This window comes from Notamacropus eugenii, chromosome 1 (assembly GCF_028372415.1).
Source record: "Notamacropus eugenii isolate mMacEug1 chromosome 1, mMacEug1.pri_v2, whole genome shotgun sequence".
NCBI lineage: Eukaryota > Metazoa > Chordata > Mammalia > Diprotodontia > Macropodidae > Notamacropus > Notamacropus eugenii.
The window spans coordinates 707,348,033-707,367,668 of record NC_092872.1 but is presented as its reverse complement, the minus strand read 5'-3'; the positions used below and the strand labels follow the sequence as shown (position 1 = coordinate 707,367,668).

General features: G+C 41.0%; 1 protein-coding gene across 3 annotated transcripts in view; it reads left to right on the top strand.

Moving 5' to 3' along the window:
• The window catches only part of LOC140521388 (sulfotransferase 1C4-like), a 48,597-nt gene that overhangs the window by 7,839 nt on the left and 21,122 nt on the right, over positions 1-19,636 (top strand). For all 3 annotated transcript variants that reach the window (XM_072636366.1, XM_072636365.1, XM_072636367.1), the window contains 4 exons: positions 13,378-13,592; positions 16,103-16,229; positions 18,121-18,215; positions 19,322-19,502. In XM_072636366.1, the coding sequence (XP_072492467.1) occupies positions 13,378-13,592; positions 16,103-16,229; positions 18,121-18,215; positions 19,322-19,502 (618 nt within the window). The remainder of the gene's footprint in view (positions 1-13,377; positions 13,593-16,102; positions 16,230-18,120; positions 18,216-19,321; positions 19,503-19,636) is intronic.

Below are 19,636 nucleotides of genomic sequence, written 5' to 3'. Positions count from 1 at the left end.
CTCTTTCTTGTTGCCCTTCCCATCCCAAATATCTCCATCATATACCTGATCAATGCCCATTTCTTGTTTTCTAGCCCTCTGAAATTTCTATCTCGTGTTTGGTGGGAAATTGTCCTTACGAGGTCTACTGGGTCTAAATTCATATGTGATGACCCTAAGAGTCATTCCATGATGGCTCTCCAAAGCAAGCAAAAAAAGTAGATCAGTTAGCTTTGATTTTTCTGTTTGGGTGAGTCAGAGTTGAGTTGGGTTTCCTCCAGATTAGTCCCCTCCATCTGCCAAACTGTGAGCTTTTGGGAGGAGTTAATCAGACGCCAAGACTCTTAGTTATTACCCATTCCCAGAAATCTGTGACTCTGCTCTGAATGTGGTGCCTTTTGGTCTTTCAACCTCATCCTCTCCTTTCATTTGAGATTCACTTGTTTTAATGCCTCCTTTTGGGGCTTAGCATGGAAATACTGCCAAGAGTGACCTCTCTACTGTGCCAGAGTTTGACGATGAAGAGTAGGTGTGCAAGGTGGTGGGAAAGGAAAAAGAAGAATCTTCTGCATGCATGTGGAGTAGATATTTATTGGGAGAGATGTAAAGAGTCCCAGCGTTCTGGGTTTTTCAGAAGATGTCATGCAAACAAAATATAGATAGGAGAAATTGGAGACAGTGCCAGACGGAAGCTTTATTATGAAGAGCAATTGGGAAAAGCTTCTTTTTTTTCTTTTCAAATTATTATTTTTAGTTTATTTTAAACTCAAACACCAGATCACAAATACGGAATAGAGAAAAGAAACAAAAACATATCATTAACTTAAATATTGGAACTTAAGCACAAAGTAAGAAAGCGGGGGGTAAATATGTCATGTGCATAGCAGAATACAAGAGAGGATTCAAAATATGTATCAATAAATTTTCATTTCAAGAGAGCCTGCATGATAAATACTACCCACTATGTTGAGAGCTGTCCATCTTTGCTTTCTTGTAAGTTTCTTTTTGTTCTAAGCTATCTACTTTTTTACTTTGTTCTTCTCACACACACCCAAGGCTATAATTAAATGTGTATCTATTTCTCTATAGATATATACATACACATATACATACATATATAGTCATATAATGGAGAAGGCTTCTTGCAGAAAGTGAAATTTTACTGGGACCCAATGGAATTCAGGGAAGCTACCAAGTAGAGACGAAGAGTGAGAGCATTTTAGACACTGGGGACAGTCAGGGAAAACAATGCCTGGAGTCAAGAGATGGAATGTCTTGTATGAGGAATGAGGCCAGTGCCACTGGATTGCAGAGTAGTGGGGGAAAGGAGAGTACAGGTGTCTTCAATCCTATAGTTAATAGGGAGCCACTAGTGAGTTTACTGAATGGGGGATGTGGGTGACAAGAAGATTGAAAAGGTAGGGGGAGAAGGAAAATAGGTTACAAGAAGCTTTCAAAGCCAAACTGTGATGTCTTTGTTACCTCTCCTTTAGCACTTGATAAGGATTAAAAATACCCTAATTGTTTTACAGCCCCTGGATCTGTCTTAGGGAGGACCAAGTTGGTTTTTCTTTATAAAAAAAAAAGTTTTTTAATCTAATGATATGATATGAGCTTAGCTTCGTGTCATTGCTAGACTATTACAATAGCCTTCTAAATGGTTTCCTTTATCCAGGTCTTTCCCCACACTAATCTTTTCTCTATTTGGCTGTCAAATTTATTTTCCTAAAGTACAGGTCTAATCATGTCACCCAAATCCCCCACTCAATAAACTCAGGAGTGGTTACCTATTAACTGCAGGATTGAAAATACCTAATTCTATTGGGTATTTAAAGCCCTCTTCCTCCAATCTTCTTACCCATTTCTTCTCCCCATAAACTCTACCATCCAGACAAATTGATCTACTGGCTGTTCCTCGCACACAGTGCGCTGTCTCTGATTTCTGTGCCTTTGCATTTATTCTCCTGAATTCTGAGAATGCTCCCTTCACTTCCACATCATGGAATCTCTGGTTACCATGATGATAGAGGGCAGGATTTGGGCTTTTCCAATCAAATTCTACTTTCCATCTAAGGGTTTGAACTCCCCTTAGTATCACCATGCCTCCCCCCAATAATTTCATTTTATTTATTTATTTTTGTTAGATTTTAAGTTCCAAACTCTCTCTCTCCTTCCTTCCCCATCTGATGAGAGAAGACCACCATTTGATGATGATTTATAAACATATGTACCCCAATGGTCAAAGGATATGAACAGGTAATTTTCAGATGAAGAAATTAGAGTTATCTATAGTCATGTAAAATGCTCTAAATCACTACAGATCAGAGAAATACAAAATAAAACAACTCTGAGGTACCACCTCACACCCATCAGATTGGCTAATATGACAAAAAGGAAAAATGACATATGTTGGTGAAGACGTGGGAAAATTGGAACACTAGTGCAGTTGTAAGCTGAACCAACTATTCTAGAGAGCTACTTGGAACTATGTCCAAAGGGCTATAAAACTGTGCATAATCTTTGATCCAGTATTACCATTACTAGGTCTGTATCCCAAAGAGGTCATAAAAAATGGAAAAGAATCCACATGTACAAAAAAAATTTATAGCAGCTCCTTTTGTGGTGGCAAAGAATGGGAAATTGAGGGGATGCCCATCCACTGGTGAATGACTGAACAAGTTGTAGTATGTGAATGTAATGGAATACTGTTGTGCTATAAGAAATGATGAGCAGGTGGATTTCAGAAAAACCTGGAAAGACTTACTTGAACTGATGCTGAGTGAAGTGAGCAGAACCAGAAGAACATTGTACACAGTAATGACAATGTGTGATGACCAACTTTGATAGACCTACCTCTTCTCAGCAGTACAATGATCTAAGTTAGTTCCAAAAGACTCATGATGGAAAATACGATCCACATCCAGAAAAATAACTGTGGAGTCTGAGTGTAGATTAAAGCATACAATATTCTCTTTTTTCCTTTCTCGTGGTTTTCCCTTTTGTTCTGATTCTTCCTTCACAACATGACTAATGGGGAAATATGTCTAATAGGACTGTATATGTATAGCCTATATCATATTGCATGCCATCTTGGGGAGGGAAGAGGTAGGGAGGGAGAAAAAAATTGGAACTTAAAATTTTATAAAAGTGAATCTTTAACATGTAATTGTAAAAAATAAAAAACTATTAAGTGGGGGGAAATATGTAAACCATACTATGCATACTTCTATTTATCACTTCTTTCTCTGGAGATGGATATCATCTTCTTTCATAGGTCCTTTGTAGTTGATTTGCCTTTTTAGTATTCAAAATGACTTAGTTGTTCAAAGTTATTCTTTGAACAATACTTCTATAACTGTATACAATGTTCTCTTGCTTCTGTTCACTTCACTTTATTATTCTATGCAAGTCTTTCCATGTTTTTCTAGAATCAGCCAATTTACCACCCACCACCACTTTCCAGTTTTCTTTTATATGTTGTCTTCTCCCATTAGATTGTAAGCTCCTTGAGATCAAAAACTGTCTTTCTTTTTCCTTATTTGTGTTGCCAGTACTTAGTCCAATGTCTGTGGCACCTAATAAGTGCTTAATCAAAGTTCATGGAATTGAATTGACAACATACCTTGTTTCTGCCTTATATGTGTCTTGTATACACCTATATATGTACATATTGGTCACATTAATTAGAATGTAAACTCCTTGAAGTCAGGGAGTGTTTTCTCTGCTATTTTTGTATCCCTAGTGCTTAGAACAGTGCCTGGGACACAGTGAATGCTTATTAAATGCATATTGACTGATTGAAAGGGAGGGTAAATCCAGAGCAGAAGCAATCTGCCTTGATTCCCTCTGCATCTCAGAGATGTTCCCTCTCCTCTCCATCACCTCTCCACAAAGGTTTTTTGGATTAACATAGCGTGTAATAAATTGGAGGTCAGAATGAAAGGTGCCCCAACTCTTTTGTCTTCCTTGTCTACTTCCATAGTCATGAAACCTCAGATCTGTAGGCCCTATTTCTTTTTTTAAAACACATTTTTTTTCGGTTATTAGGCATTTATTTTTCTCCTTCCATTTCCCCCTCCACCAGAAAAAGAAGTAAAACCCATTTGTTACCCACATAATAAATATACATAGTCAAGCAAGACACATTCTCGTATTGGCGATATCCAAAAAGGTAGGTCTCATTCTGCATATTTAGTCCATGACCTCTTCATTAGATAGGATACATTTCTCATCGTTGGTCCTCTGGAATCACAACTGATCATTGAGTTGATAAGAATTCTTAAATCTTACAAAATAGTTAATTTCTATAATATTGTTATTGTATAAATAGTTTTCTAGATTCTGCTTATTTCAGTCTGCATCAGTTCATATAAGTCTTCCCAGATTTCTCTGGAACTATCTCCTTCGTCATTTCTTATTAGCACAATGGAATAAAAGCCCTATTTCAAAAGTCAACAGATTAATTAGTAAGGAAGAATACATCTGAAGAGACAACATAGGATGAGAAGATTGAACGGGTGAATCAGATGAGAAGACCTTGAACAGGCTTCCTTTTATACACATCCTATAGTATTGGGCTACCTTAGAAGACTGGGATGGATGTTGGTGCCAGAGGCAAGTCAGACTCCATGTCTCCTACACAATATGATCCTACATGATTTCTGTATGGTTGTGTTCTGGGTGACAAGCAGCTCCCATCACCCAGCCCAAACTGCTCTCAATCATTCAGATGTAATTCTGATTTGATGGAGAAAAGGACATGGACCTCTAGTTTTTCAGAGGGGCCATTACTAAATTCTAGAAGACCAATGGCAGCAGAACCCTGGAAAAGCCAGAGAAGACAGTGGTAAAAAGAGATCTAGAGGGCATTTATGCCCAAAGGCTAATACAGATTCATAGATTTAAAACTAGAAGGGACCTTAGAGATCATCAAATCCAGTCCTCTCATTTGAAATGAAGTGACTTGACCATACTCCCACAAAAAGTAAGTGCCTGAGGTTGGCTTTGAACTCAAGTTTTACTAACTCCAAGCTAAGCATTCTATCCACAAAGCCTCTTAGCTTCCTTTGAGTTGAGTTCACATTTTCCATGCTAATAATAATATAATAAATTAATTAGTAATTGTTGAAATTAATAACATCATAAGTTTGTGTAACACCTTTACCTTTTTTTTGAGACAACTGGGGTTAAGTGACTTGCCCAGAGTCACAGAGCTAGTAAGTGTCTAAGGTTGAATTTGAATTCAGTTCCTCCTGACTCCAGAGATGGTACTCTATCCACTGTGCCACCTAGTTACCCTAATCTTTAAATTCTCAAAACACTTTCACATTTGTTACTATTGTTGCTGTTGATTAATAACATTTGTATAGTTCTCTGAAGATTTTTGAAATGTTTTACATTTGGATCTCACTTAATGTTATCTCACTTGATCCTCAAGATAATACTTTGAGGTATTATTAGCCCCACTTTATAGATAAGAAAACTGAGACTGAAAATGATTAAATGACTTACCCAGGGCCACACAGCTAGCAAATGTCTGAGGCAGGGTTTGAACTCAGGTCTTCCTGACTCCAAGTCCAACACTCAATCCACTGTGGGAGCTTCAGAAGCATTCTACCAGATAGACCCAGTAGGATTTATAATCACCATTGGTCAGCTTGAGAGGAAATGGAGAGGACCAAGAAGATTAGCTCAGTTAATTGAAGAATTAGAAATAGAAACTAGGTACCAGGAGGGCACTTCAACTGTCCACCTGTTATCTCTCATTCTTACCACTTGACAAGCTCATCATCTCTTCCTATTATGCAAACAAAGTCAGGAGCTTGTTCTACTAGTCCATGAAGATGAAGAGGTTTAAAAATCCCCTTTAAATTAATCAATCAATAGGCATCTATTAGGCACCTATTATGTGAAGAAATAAACACTTGTTAAATATCTACTATGTGCCAGACCCTATGGACACAAATAAATTAAAAACATTTTTATCTATATGAGACATCTTGGAGAAATAAAAGTGACAAGATCTGGCAAATATTCAGACATTTCTTGTCAAGGTGAGGGAAAGGGAAGAGTTTAGAATGACTGTATTTCAGAGATGACTTCAAAGAAGCAGACTTGATGGGCTGGCCCAGTCCAGCCATGTCCAGTATCAGATCACTCCACTTGTCTTCTCTCCCTCTGATTTCCAGCTCCCCAGCATACAAGGTACCTGCCCCTTTAATAAATAGGTCCCTAATTCTTGACAACCCTGTAGTCTATTGACTACAAGAAAGCCAAGGCAACGGGACTCACCAAAGCAACCTTCTTTTAAAACTCAGACACTGCTGTGGAACAAGTGTTTGCCCTGGAATCAGAAGACCAGGTTTGTTTCATAGATATAGATCTGGAAGGAATTTCAGAAGCCTTAGACTCCTCATTTCAAAGATGAGTAAATGGAGAGGAGCTAAGTTCATAGAGGTGAGAAGTATCAAAGGGAAAGATTTGACCCCAACCCTCTGTTCTTCTTAATAGACTGAGAGATCTTGTAAGGGTAAATGGAGTGTGGGTCAGGGAAGTACCTGATCCACCTCATCTCCTTCTGCCATAAAGTTTCTTCCAGTTCAAAATCTCCAATCCAGGACTCCTTTAGGGTTTGGTGGTTCAGAGGATAGAGCTATGTACCTATAGGAAGACCTGAGTTCAAATTCAACCTCAGACACTTCTAAGGTGTGTGACCTTGGCAAGTCACTCAATCTGTTTCCACAACTATATAGTGGAAATAATTACAGCACCTACCGCCCAGGTTTGTTTTGATAATGAAGTGAGATAATATCTGTAAAGCGCTTAGCCTGGCTTATAGGAGGTATAGCATAAATGCATATTCCGTTGCCTTCCTTCTCCCCACCTTTGTATTTCCAGTACCTAGCACCGGGTGTGCCACCTACTGAAATACTCTATAACACTCAAATGAATCTACAGTCTCATCTATCCAGGTATCTCTTCCAATGTTGCAGACTTCAACCCATCCATACTTGCTGATCCCATGCAATTCTCGTCCATTCCCTCTCTTAAATTTGCCACAGGGGGTCTTCCCAATGGGCTTCCTCAATTTCTCCTGACATTGGAGAGCACTTCGACTGTCCACCTGTCATCGAGTTCATCATCTCTTCCTATTATACAATCATTGATGTCATCTTAAACTCCTGGTGACTCCTTCAGGGATTCTTCATCAGTTATGTGTGGCAGCCTGTCATTACCCATCATGCCCCTCTCTATTTTCCTCTGTTGGGCACTCATTTTTAATTCTTCTTAGGCAGTTGTATTCTATACCTTTTATAGCAACACCAGTAGAATGCCAGTATTAAAAATGATATACCTTCATCTTCACGGAAAGATTGGGATCAATAACAGAGCTACAAGCAATCTAGCTTTCTTTCTTCCTTATCAATGGACCCCCAGTGCATTGTCCATCTGTCCCATTTGTCCCAGATATATATAATTAAGGCCAAGATCTTTAGAGTGTCACATTTAAATATATGTCGAAATCTGGGCAAAAGACCTTCTTGGACTTTTCTGTGTGGATGGACAAGCCAAATTCCCTTGATCTCTGCAATCTTCTAAGACTCAACAAAATTAGTAGAATGTTATCTGCAAACAGGCATCTGGAGAACCTCCACACACACACAGAATTACTCCTTAATCTGAACTCTGCTCTGATCTCTTCCATCACAGTAGCAAAAAGCTCTGGCAAGCTTACATCTCCCTCTTTCATGCCTTAGCCAGTGTTTGTTTGCTTGCTTGCTCTTAAAATGAGTTTTATATTTTTTAAAATATTTTAATTTTTTCTAATTACATCTAAAAATTGACATTCATTTTAAAAAATGTTTGAGTTCCAAATTCTTCCCCTCCTTCTTCTCCTCCCTCATTGAGAAGGGAAGCAATTTGATATACCCTAGTTTAATGTGCAGAAATGCAATACATATTTCGATATTAGTCATGTTGTGAAAGAAAATGCAAGGCAAAACAAAAAAAAGCCACAAGAAAAACAAAGACAGTAAAGAAGCCAATGTTTATGAACAGAGCATCATTGAGTAGGGTTGTTTCTGTTGCTGTTTGTTCCTAGGAATCTTGAGTGAATTTGATATGTGGATGCAGATCATTTTATTGTAAAAGGGCCTTGGGGTCAGGGTAATGTTCTATTGAACCAAACGCTTTTTCAAAATCAAATAAGAAGGCGGAGCCAAGATGGCAGAGTAGAAAGACGCACATACACATAGCTCCGAACCCACAACCCACAGAACAGCTAGAGGGGAGTAACTTACGGCGAATTCTGCACCCAGAGGCCACGGAATATTGGAGCGAGGGAGATTTCTGTTCCGGAGAGACCTGCAAACCTCTCGCGGGGGGTTCTTCGCGCTGTGGACTGGGCGCCGGGACTGGGAGCTGAGTGCAGCCCTGCAGTGGCCGCGACACCATGAGGAAAAGATCCGAGCAGGCTACGGGGACGGCCACGCGGGTCCCTCCACCCACAGAGGGAACTGCAAACCTCTCGCAAAAGGTCCGTCACGCTGCAGACGCGGAACCCAGCCCAGACCTGCGGTGGCCTCGGCTCCGAGAGGTACAGATCCAAGCAGGCTTCAGAGACAGGATCTCCAGTGGCGGCACAAGCCCCTCCACCCACAGGTGAGGACGGTCGGTGAGAGAGTCTCTTTGGCGGGTCAAGAGGGGAGTGGGGTGCCCCCATGGCTCGGGCCCCCCCCCGGGAGATAGAAGCTGAGAGGCGGCTGCAGACAGGGGCTCCCCAAGCGGGGGGGCGGGAGCCTGGATCCATTGTGGAAGGTCTGTGCATAAACCCCCTGAGGGAACTGGGCCTGAGAGGCAGCCCTGCCCTAACCTGACCACCTGAACTTAATTCTCACACTGAATAGCAGCCCTGCCCCCGCCAAAAGCCCTAAGGCGGGAAGCAGCATTTGAATCTCAGTCCCCAAACGCTGGCTGTGAGGACCAGGAGGCGAGGTGGGTGTGAGGAGAATATTCAGAGGTCAAGCCACTGGCTGGGGAGAATGCCAAGAAAAGGGAAAAGAAATAAAACTATTGAAGGGTACTTTCTCGGAGAAAAGACACTTCCTCCCTTCCTTTCCGACGAGAAAGAACAATGCTTACCATCAGGCAAAGACACAGAAATCAAGGATTCTGTGTCCCAGCCCACCCAATGGGCTCAGGCCATGGAAGAGCTCAAAAAGAATTTTGAAAATCAAGTTAGAGAGGTGGAGGAAAAACTGGGAAGAGAAATGAGAGGGATGAAAGAGAAGCATGAAAAGCAAATCAGCTCCCTGCTAAATGAGAACCAAAAAAATGTTGAAGAAATTAACACCTTGAAAACTAGCCTAACTCAATTGGCAAAAGAGGTTCAAAAGGCCAATGAGGAGAAGAATGCTTTCAAAAACATAATTAGCCAAATGGAAAAGGAGATTCAAAAGCTCACTGAAGAAAATAGATCTTTCAAAACTGGAATGGTACAGATGGATACTAAGGACTTTATGAGAAAGACAGATATCACAGAACATAGCGTGAAGATTCGAAAAATGGAAGATAATGTGAAATATCTTATTGGAAAAACAACTGACCTGGAAAATAGAATCAGGAGAGACAATGTAAAAATTCTGGGACTACCTGAAAACCATGATCAAAAGAAGAGCCTACACATCATCTTCCATGAAATTATCAAGGAAAACTGCCCTGAGATTCTAGAACCAGAGGGCAAAATAAATATTCAAGGAATCCGCAGAACACCGCATGAAAGAGATCCAAAAAGAGAAACTCCTAGGAACATTGTGGCCAAATTCCAGAATTCCCAGGTGAAAGAGAAAATATTGCAAGCAGCTAGAATGAAACAATTCAAGTATTGTGGAAATACAATCAGGATAACACAAGATCTAGCACCCTCTACATTAAGGGATCGAAGGGAATGGAATAGGATATTCCAGAAGTCAAAGGAACTAGGACTAAAACCAAGAATCACCTACCCAGCAAAACTGAGTATAATACTTCAGGAGAAAAAATGGTCTTTCAATGAAATAGAGGATTTTCAAATTTTCTTGATGAAAAGACCAGAGCTGGAAAGAAAATTTGACTTTCTAACACAAGAATGAAGAGAACCATGAAAAGGTGAACAGCAAAGAGAAGTCATAAGGGACTTACTAAAGTTGAACTGTTTACATTCCTACATGGAAAGACAATATTTGGAACTCTTGAAACATTTCAGTATCTGGGTACTGGGTGGGAGTACACACACACACACACATGCACACACGCACACATACATAAAGACAGAGTGCACAGAGTGAATTGAAGAGGATGGGATCATATCTTAAAAAAAAAAATGAAATCAAGCAGTGAGAGAGAAATATTGGGAGGAGAAAGGGAGAAGTTGAATGGGGCAAATTATCTCTCATAAAAGAGGCAAGCAAAAGACTTATTAGTGGAGGGATAAAGAGGGGAGGCAAGAGAAAAACATGAGGTCTATCTCATCACATTCCACTAAAGGAAAGAATAAAATGCACACTCATTTTGATAGGAAAACCTATCTCATAATACAGGAGAGTGGGGGACAGGGGCACAAGCAGGGTGGGGGGGAGGATGGAGGGGAGGGCATGGGGAGGAGAATGCAATCCGAGGTTGACACTCATGGGGAGGGAAAGGATCATAAGAGAATAGAAGTAATGGGGGATAGGATGGAGGGAAATATACTTAGTCCTATACAACATAACTAGTATGGAAATCATTGGCAAAACTACACAGATTTGGCCTATATTGAATTGCTTGTCTTCCAAGGGGAAGGGGTGGGGAGGGAGGGAGCTAAAGAAGTTGGAACTCAAAGTGTTAGGATCAAATGTAATGTTCTTACCACTGGCAAATAAGAAATACAGGTTAAGGGGTCAAGAAAGCTATCTGGCCCTACAGGACAAAAGAGAAGACGGAGACAAGGGCAGAGAGGGAGGATAGAAGAGAGAGTAGATTGGTCACAGGGGCAATTAGAATGCTTGGGTTTGGGGGGGGAGGGGATAAAAGGGGAGAAAATTTGTAACCCAAAATTTTGTGAAAATAAATGTTAAAAGCTAAATAAAAAAAAATAAAAAAAAATAAAATAAGAAACACAATGGGATGTCACATTCTCTCCTTCGTTCAGTTAATTGTGAGATGCTGAAGATGTGATCCATTGTTGAATATGAATTGGAAAAGCCTGCTTGCTCCTTGCTAATACTTTTATCAAGGAGAGCCTAGACTCACATATGGATGATTCTCATAAAAATTTTATACAGATGGAAGAGTAGGGACATAGGTTGGTAATTAATGATTTTTTTTATCACCTTTTTTAAGGTATCAGGTGGATAGAGTGCTAGACCTGGAATCAGGAGGATCTCAGTTCAAATCTAGCCTCAGACACTTATTAGTTATGTGATTCTGGGCAAGTCGCTTAACCTCTTTTTGCCTCAGTTTACTCAACTGTAAAACAGGAACAATAACAGCACCGAACTCACAGGGTTGTTGTGAGGATCAAATGAGATAATATTTGCAAAGCACGTAGTCCAGTGTCTGGCACGTGGTAGGTGTTATATAAATGTTTATTTCCTTCCCCTTCACTAATAAGACCTGAGTTTTTTTCCCATGTGTTTGACATCCTCCCTTCCTTGAGACACCTTGTATATCAATCTCTCAGTGCCCTCACAGTTGTGGCCCCTCTAGCATAGATCTCTATATTCACTTGGTCCCATCCAACTGTTTTGCTCATATTTTTTCTTCTTAATGCCGTTTCTACCTCTCATTATAGGGTACATCTGGAACTCTGATGTTAAGATTCATGTGTGGTGGTTCCACTATCCTTGATAGAGGATAGAGTTTGTTAGGTAGAGCACTGGATAGACTATCATACCTGAAGTCAAGAAGACTCATCTTCTTGAGTTCAAATCTGGCCTCAGACATTTACTAGATGTATGACCCTGGGCAAGTCACTTAATCCTGTTTGCCTCAGTTTCCTTATCTGTAAAATGTGCTGGAGAAGGAAATGGCAAACCCCTCCTTATCTTTGCCAAGAAGATCCCAAATGGGGTTATAGTCAGACATGACTGAAAACAACAACAAAATAGTGAATTTTTGCAAACCTCCATTTTTCTTCTGTCTGTAGTTCTCCATCCATTCTCATCCTTGAATGCCTGTGGGACCACTTGTTGCCTATCTTGCCAAACTTTTCTTTCAGGTGGTTTTATTCAGTGCTCCTCTCTGTTTTATGAGATAACACTGCTTATAATCATCCATCATCCTTTTCTCATACTATTAGAGAAAAAAACTAATATAGTACTCTATGTTTAGGTACCAGTCTGCCAGAAACAATTTTAAATTAAGATTAATCTTATTATATTATTTAAGATTAATGTAATTCCAAGTCATTTCTGATTGAGAAAAGGAAATGTTCAAATGGCAACCTCATGCCTTCCAATTGTCTCTGCTCCAAGAAGATTTTAGGTAACATTTATAGGAGTCCAAGAAAGAAATTAAGACATTTAACTATCCACTTTTGGATTATCATTTCTAATAGGTGATCAACCATATCTCTCTCTCTTTCCTCCTAGACCACTCATCTCCAGGAATCAATGTGGTTCTTCCCACAGACATATCATAGAGAATTCTGTTTGAGTGACTTGTTGCATGGAAAGGGATACTTTAAATGTAAAGGACCCTAATTTAATCCTTCCAGGGAAGAATTTGCTCCTTGATGGGTCCTGTCCTATCAAGTGGAGGTAGAGAATTACTAAATGCTTTATTTACACCAAAGGTGTTACATTCAGTTATTTTTCAGTCTTGTCAACTCTCCATGACCCTATTTGTTCTGTTTTGGGGTTTTTTTGGCAAAGATACCGAGGCGACTTGGCCAGATCATTTAACAGATGAGAAAACTGAGGCAAAGAGGGTTAAGTGACTCGCCCAGGGTCACACAGCTAGTAAGTGTCTGAGGCCAGATTTGAACTCATGAACATGATTCTTTCTAACTCCAGGCCAGGTTCTCTGTCCACTATGACTCCACTCAGCTGCTCTACACCAAAAGTACTATTTGTTAAATTTCTGGTCTTCCCCTTAAAAAAAGTCCATTTTCTTTTGTCTTGACCTGAAGCACGAGTGCTATTTGGAGAGCACAACTCTGAATGAGATGTTGGGGTCAGGACCCTGGACAGCCAGGGGACAGCAGACATCTTGGGGAGAAGGCCTTGAAGAGAGAAGAAATAGGGATGTGTTGACAGCCAACTTTTCCTCGTTGGTTTCTAACTCTTGGGGAATGAAAAATGGGGGGAGCTGTGATCCCTACCCTCATTGCCCCCCACACCCTTGGCCTTCAAAACCACTCCCCTTTCCTTTCTCTTCCAGGTACAACCTGGATGCAGCAAATTCTGAGCCTCATCTTCAACAAAGAGGACTTGCAGAGCATCCAGAACACACCTACCTGGACTCGGGTCCCCTGGGTTGAACATATATCCTTTTCGGATTATTTGCCCCAGATGGAAGCGTCCAAACCACGCCTCCTCACCACTCACTTCCCTGCCAGATTACTGATCCATAACCTGAAGAACACCAAGGCTAGAGTAAGTAAGACTGGTCCCAGAAAATTTCTTTGTCTTTTTTTATTTTTCTAAGAAAAAAAAAACACACAGCAAAGCCGGTGAGTAGGAGGGTGAGAGGATATAGAGATAAAGCAAGAAAAATAAAAATGAAAGAAAGAAAAAAGACCCATTGAAACATCTTTTTTTTAAAAAATGCAGAGAATAGAAAGAAAGTCAAAAGGAAGCAGAGAGAGGCTGGACAGCTCTGAAAACTACTTGTTGAGTTTATCATACTCTTAGAAAGAAATACGTCCTAGGCAATAGAGACCTGCAGCTTCATGTACAATAAATACCCATTTATTTAGTATTGTTTAAGTTCAGAATAAAATGTACACATAATACTTATATATATGTAGAAAATATACAAATAAATGCATATATGCATGTACACAAAATATATACATGCATATATGTGAGAAATATATGTATATAATTGATATATAAATACGTATGTGAATTTAACATATACATGCATATAATATGTTAATATAATTTGTGTATATATAAAATATGTATATATGTATGTGTGTGAGATATACATATATAATTTTTAAGTGATTAGTCCTAGAACAGGCAGGAGGTCAACACAGCATCCTCAGGTCCAGGATGCCAAGGGTCCAAATTTGATTCAGGAGCCAAATCCTTGGGTCTTGCTATATGTATGTAAAGAATGGGAGCTTTCAGTCAGAATGGAGGAAACCAAACATGTAAATGGAATATGACAAGCTGGTTGACAGGCAGCAGTATGGTGTGATGGATGGAGCAGTAGACTTGGAATAAGGAAGGTCTAAAATACAAATGGCATCTTTGACACTTATTGTGTGACCTTGGACAAATCACTTAACTTCTCTGACCCTCTATTTCCCCACCTGTAAAAATAAGAGGTTGGTACCTACTGACCCCTATGATCAATCCCCTTCTAGCTCTGAAACTGATTCTTTTGTAGCCTAAAGAGAGACATGAAGTGATTTTTCAGGACCAAAGCCAGCGGCCAGCAGAAGGAAGTGAATGATTTCGTGGTATACCTTCCAGAAATACAACATTCCCCGTGCCAAAAAGAACCATTAGTACCCAGACTCCTGTTTGGTGTTCTGGTCCTTGGTGTGAATCATCTCTCCTGCATTTAGGAGTCAACAGTAGCAAGACACTTTCAAAACAGAGGAACACCACATCTAGGCTTAAGATCCTAACCACTCATTAAGCCCACACTGTCTCGACCAGGTAGTCAAGGTATGAGTTCTTGGTTCAGATACTGTTTGTCCTTCAATCTTGAAGAGTGCCAGGCCTGGAGTCAGGCCTCAGATACTTACTAGCTGTATGACCTGGGGAAGTTACTTCTCTCTGCTTACCTCAGTTTGCTTTTCTGTCATATGATCTGGAGAAAGGAATGACAGATCACTACAAGATCTTTGCCATGAAAACCCCAAATGGGGTCACAACAAGTCAGACACAACTGAAAAGTGAATGAACAAGAAACAAGTCCTCAGTAGCAATGACAAGAAAAAGAATGCCATTTTTAATTAATGGGCATTAATGTTATTAATACTAACTCTGATTCTTATTGGGTACTAGCCATGTGATCCTGGGAAAGTAATTTAGCCTCTCCAGGCCCTAATTTCTCTTACTTCAAAATGAAGAGTTTGAGAAAAGAGCTCTGAGTTTGATGTCAGAAGACCTGAGTTCGAGTATAAGCTCTGTTGCTTATTACTGACATGGTCTTGGATAAGTCACTTTCCAAGACTGTCACCTGTGGCACCAGTCAAAAGGTGTACCCAGGCAAATTACAGAAAGGGAGTCAAATTCAGTGGTGAGACAGAGGTGTGGAAAGACCTCAGACTTCAGAACACAAACATAAATTTCCATGAGGAGATAGAAACCCAGGACACAGTGCCCACAGACAGAGAACCCAGGACTCCCTCAGGGTGCTGCTGAGGAGGTTGCTGATGCATGAGGGAACAGAATGGGCCAGGCCAAAGGGGAGCTCATCTTGGTACCTCTACTGTTGGAAAGAGTACTGTTGTACTCCTGAGCACAGAGAGCACCCAGGAGTTTTCCACTTTATAAAGAATTACTCTTGCTAAGTGCTAGACTCAATTGTTTCTGAAAAAGTAGTACTGGTGGTGTCAGCACCCTTTATAGTTCAGTACCCTGAAACAAAGCCTTGGCTGACCCACCTTAGTTACAGTTCTATCAATTTCTTCTCTAGGATTCCATTTCTATAATAAGGAAGTTGGACTACATGATTCCTGAGGTATCTTCTAACCTTTCCTTATCCTTTGATCCTATGAATAGATGATCTCTAAGGTTCACTCACCTTAAATCATCTAGAATTCCATGATTCTGTACGAGCATAGGAAGTGGCATAGAGATGAAAGAAAAGTAAATAAGGCTAGAAGGGACTCCCTAAGGAACTTGGCTAGGCAACAATCCCTAGAACTTGTCCCAGAAGCTCAGGGCTGTTCCTACCCTTTCTTCATTTGATTTCTCCTTAGGTGGTGTATCTGGCACGGAACCCAAAGGATGTCTTGGTCTCCTACTATCATTTCCACAAGTTGGCAAAGTTTCTACCAGATTTCAGTTCATTCGAAGACTTCTTTGACCAGTTCCTGGAGGGCAAAGGTTATTATATGGGAACTCAGGGTGGTGCAAATAGAATGGATAGCGAGGAAAACCTGGCTAGATGTGAGCTCCCTTCTGAGGACGGTCCCATTTCTTATGTCTGGTTAATCTCTTTAATTTTAATTTCCAGGTCCAAATTTTCTCCCTCCTTCTATCCCCTCCTCACCCATTGAGAAGACAAGAAATATGACATCCATTTCATATCATGCAAAAATATTTCTAATGTCTGGTCTAATGTCTAATCTCACTAATCAGAGCTGTCCAAAAATAGAAAGGGTTCGTTCTGGTGTTGAAGACTTCACACTCCCAGTGGAAGCAAATCCTCCATCACAGGAAAATGTCAAGCAGAATCTGGACTGAGAAGGGATTCCTCATCCTATTCTATTCTGTTCTTACTCTGAATTTCTCTGATTTCATCAGTGGCAAGGTCAACCTTCTGGTTGGGAGGGGTATTCAAGACCCTGGGTAGGGGGACAGAGTTGTTTTGGGGTATAGCCTGTGGTCAAGGGATTCCTGCTCCTTCCCTGGGCACCAATGACATTGATGGTACAAGAGCAATAAAATGGCTGGGGGGAGGGAGCAGTGCAGAAGGGCCCACAAGCTTCTTCCAACTCTACCCTTCGCTGTCTGCACTGTTTGAAGTAGGGGAAGATGGCAGACATAAGTCTAAGATGACTGTGTCCAAATAGAAAAGGGGGACGAGTGTCACTGAAGTCACGCATAAGGATCCCTCCAGGCTGCATGTTGATGTAGTTTTAAAATGTCGTATTATCTATGTTCTGTTATATTTTTATTTATTTTGCAAAAAATTTTCCAGTACATTTTAATCTAGATCAGGCTGTGCCTGGGAGTGTTGCATACTATGTGGTAGACTTCTGGCTTTAAGATAGCATTAGTGGGGCAGCCAAATGAGATAAGATTGTCATGGAATGTGAGCCACAGATAACTGCCAAAGGGGATGCAGAAACTGGCCTTCTCCACTGTCCCTTCTGGACACCATAGGAAGGGACCCCAGAAGTTCTCGAAATCAGGGTTTCTTAAACTTTTTCCACCCAAGACCCCCTTTCTAGTTTCAGCAGCATGGGTTGGCCTTCCATGGCCTGAGGGTATGCACAGTACAAAGAGTGCATGCTTTGTGTTCAGAACCAAGGCTGCAGTGGGTGTAACATGGGCAAGCACAGCCAGAAACATCTTTTAGATCCATTATGCTTTTGATTTTTAAATTAATTTTTGGTTGTTGCACATTCAGAAATCTTTCACTATTACCAAATTTTTCATGACCTTAATTCAGTTTAAAAAGTGTGGCACTCTAAATGGTACATTTCAGAGAAGCTTGGTGGCTGTGTGACCCTAGGCAAGTCACTTGCCCTGTTTGCCACAGTTTCCTCATCTGTAAACTGCGGATAATAACAGCACTTCCCTTGCAGGGTTGTTGGTAAAACAGTTGGCATAGTTCTTGGCACACAGTAGGCTCCATATAAATGCTTCTTCCCTTCTCTCTTGTTCATTTGCAGATGAGGAAAATGAGGTCCATAGGTTAAGTGACTTTCCCCAGGTCATACTGGTGGTAACTGGCAGACTGCAGATTCTGCCCCAGGTCCTCCTGATATTAGTCAGGGCTATTTTTCCACCTAACCCCCTCCATCTCATTATCAGCAATTCAGGCAAATCCTGGGAAGTTTTCTAAGGCCTGAGGCCTCTTCTGCTGATTTCAGAAAGAACAAATAATATGTGTTCTTCTTCTGGACCCAAGACAGATGCCCCACTGCTTTCTGGGAGAGCCTTTCCCTGACTATGGGTGGTTGGGTAGCTCCTCTGGTCAGAGCTGAGAGGTTGCTGGCCTTGACTTGGGAGCATGCTCTTGACCCTCTCTCTGCCTTCTCTCCCCCAGTGAATTTTGGTTCCTGGTTTAACCACATAAAGGACTGGCTAGGAGTCCAGCAAGAACTGAATTTCTTTCTGATCACTTACGAAGACCTGTCCCAGGTAGACTAACATTTCTCCACCGCATTTCCCCATGTTCAGTCCTCAGTGCCACAGCCTTCTCAGGGGTCTCCTCCTCCCAGCAGAGGCTAATCCTGGCTTTGGTGATGCCTAGTTGGAGAGGAGATGAGCACAGGGTCCCTAACTTTGGCCTTCAGCTTTTCCCCAAGCAGGAGCCTTCCGTAATACTGGCTCCCTAGTTCCCCTGGGATCTTCTCAGATACTCCAAACTCACAGAGAAACAAGCAAGTGGTGCTGGGATGCTGGAAAGTAAAGTTTATAGGATCTTGCACCTACAAACACACACCCACATATTGACACACATGTAATCACATACACACATTGTCACAAACACAGACATATTATACATATAAGTTACACATAATCACACAACTCTCAAACACACATATTCTCACATGAATATGCATTATATACATGTCATATACTCATAAGCACATACACAAACACAGATACCTCTCTACACACATTCTCACAAACATATACACACAGATACTCACACATATACCCACATAATCACAAAAGCACACGCATTGTTATAGACAGATATATACACACTTCATAAACACACATACACAAGGTACTCATATAATCACAAAAGCACACACATTGTCACAAAGACATATACATTCTTCACAAACACATATAATCACACATACGCAGGCATTATATACACATACCATATACACATAAACACATACACACATTTACAAACGTACAATTTCACACAATCACAAAAGCACACACATCGTCACAGAGACATATATACACACATATTTTACAAACACATATAATTGCACATGCTCTCATGCACACACTCACATACACATGCATCATACACATACATACATGTACTCCTAAAGGTGCACGCACACATGCATACCAGTTGGACTAGGTAGATCATGCCTGCTCCACTGTTTCCAGCCCTGGTCCCTGTTCGCCAAGTCTGCCCCCAGGTTTCCCAGCCTGGTTTCCCCCACCCGCACCCCCAGGAGCAGCAGAGATTCCAGAGCTGTGTCTCTGGGGGAGGAGGGGAGGGGAGGGGAGGGTGGAAGGACACCTCAACTTCATCTCTGTGCCCTGTTTCCAAGGACCCTCGCCAGGCTATCCAGAACCTGTCCACCTTCCTGGGCCAGCAGCTGGAACCCAAAGAACTTGAGAACATTCTACATTACTGCAGTTTTTCCTTCATGAGTCAAAATGATCTGCTTAACTATTCCCTTATCCCTCCCGTGATATTTGACCACAGCGTGGGAAAGTTTTTGAGGAAAGGTAAGGCAGGCTGCGCCCAGGGAGGTGCACCTCACCCCATCCTTTCCACACCTTGGGGACTTCTGCAGGGCTTCCCCAGGGAGAAGTGAGGACTTTACCCATCCCAGCATTTCACTCAGTGTCCTTTTCTCCCT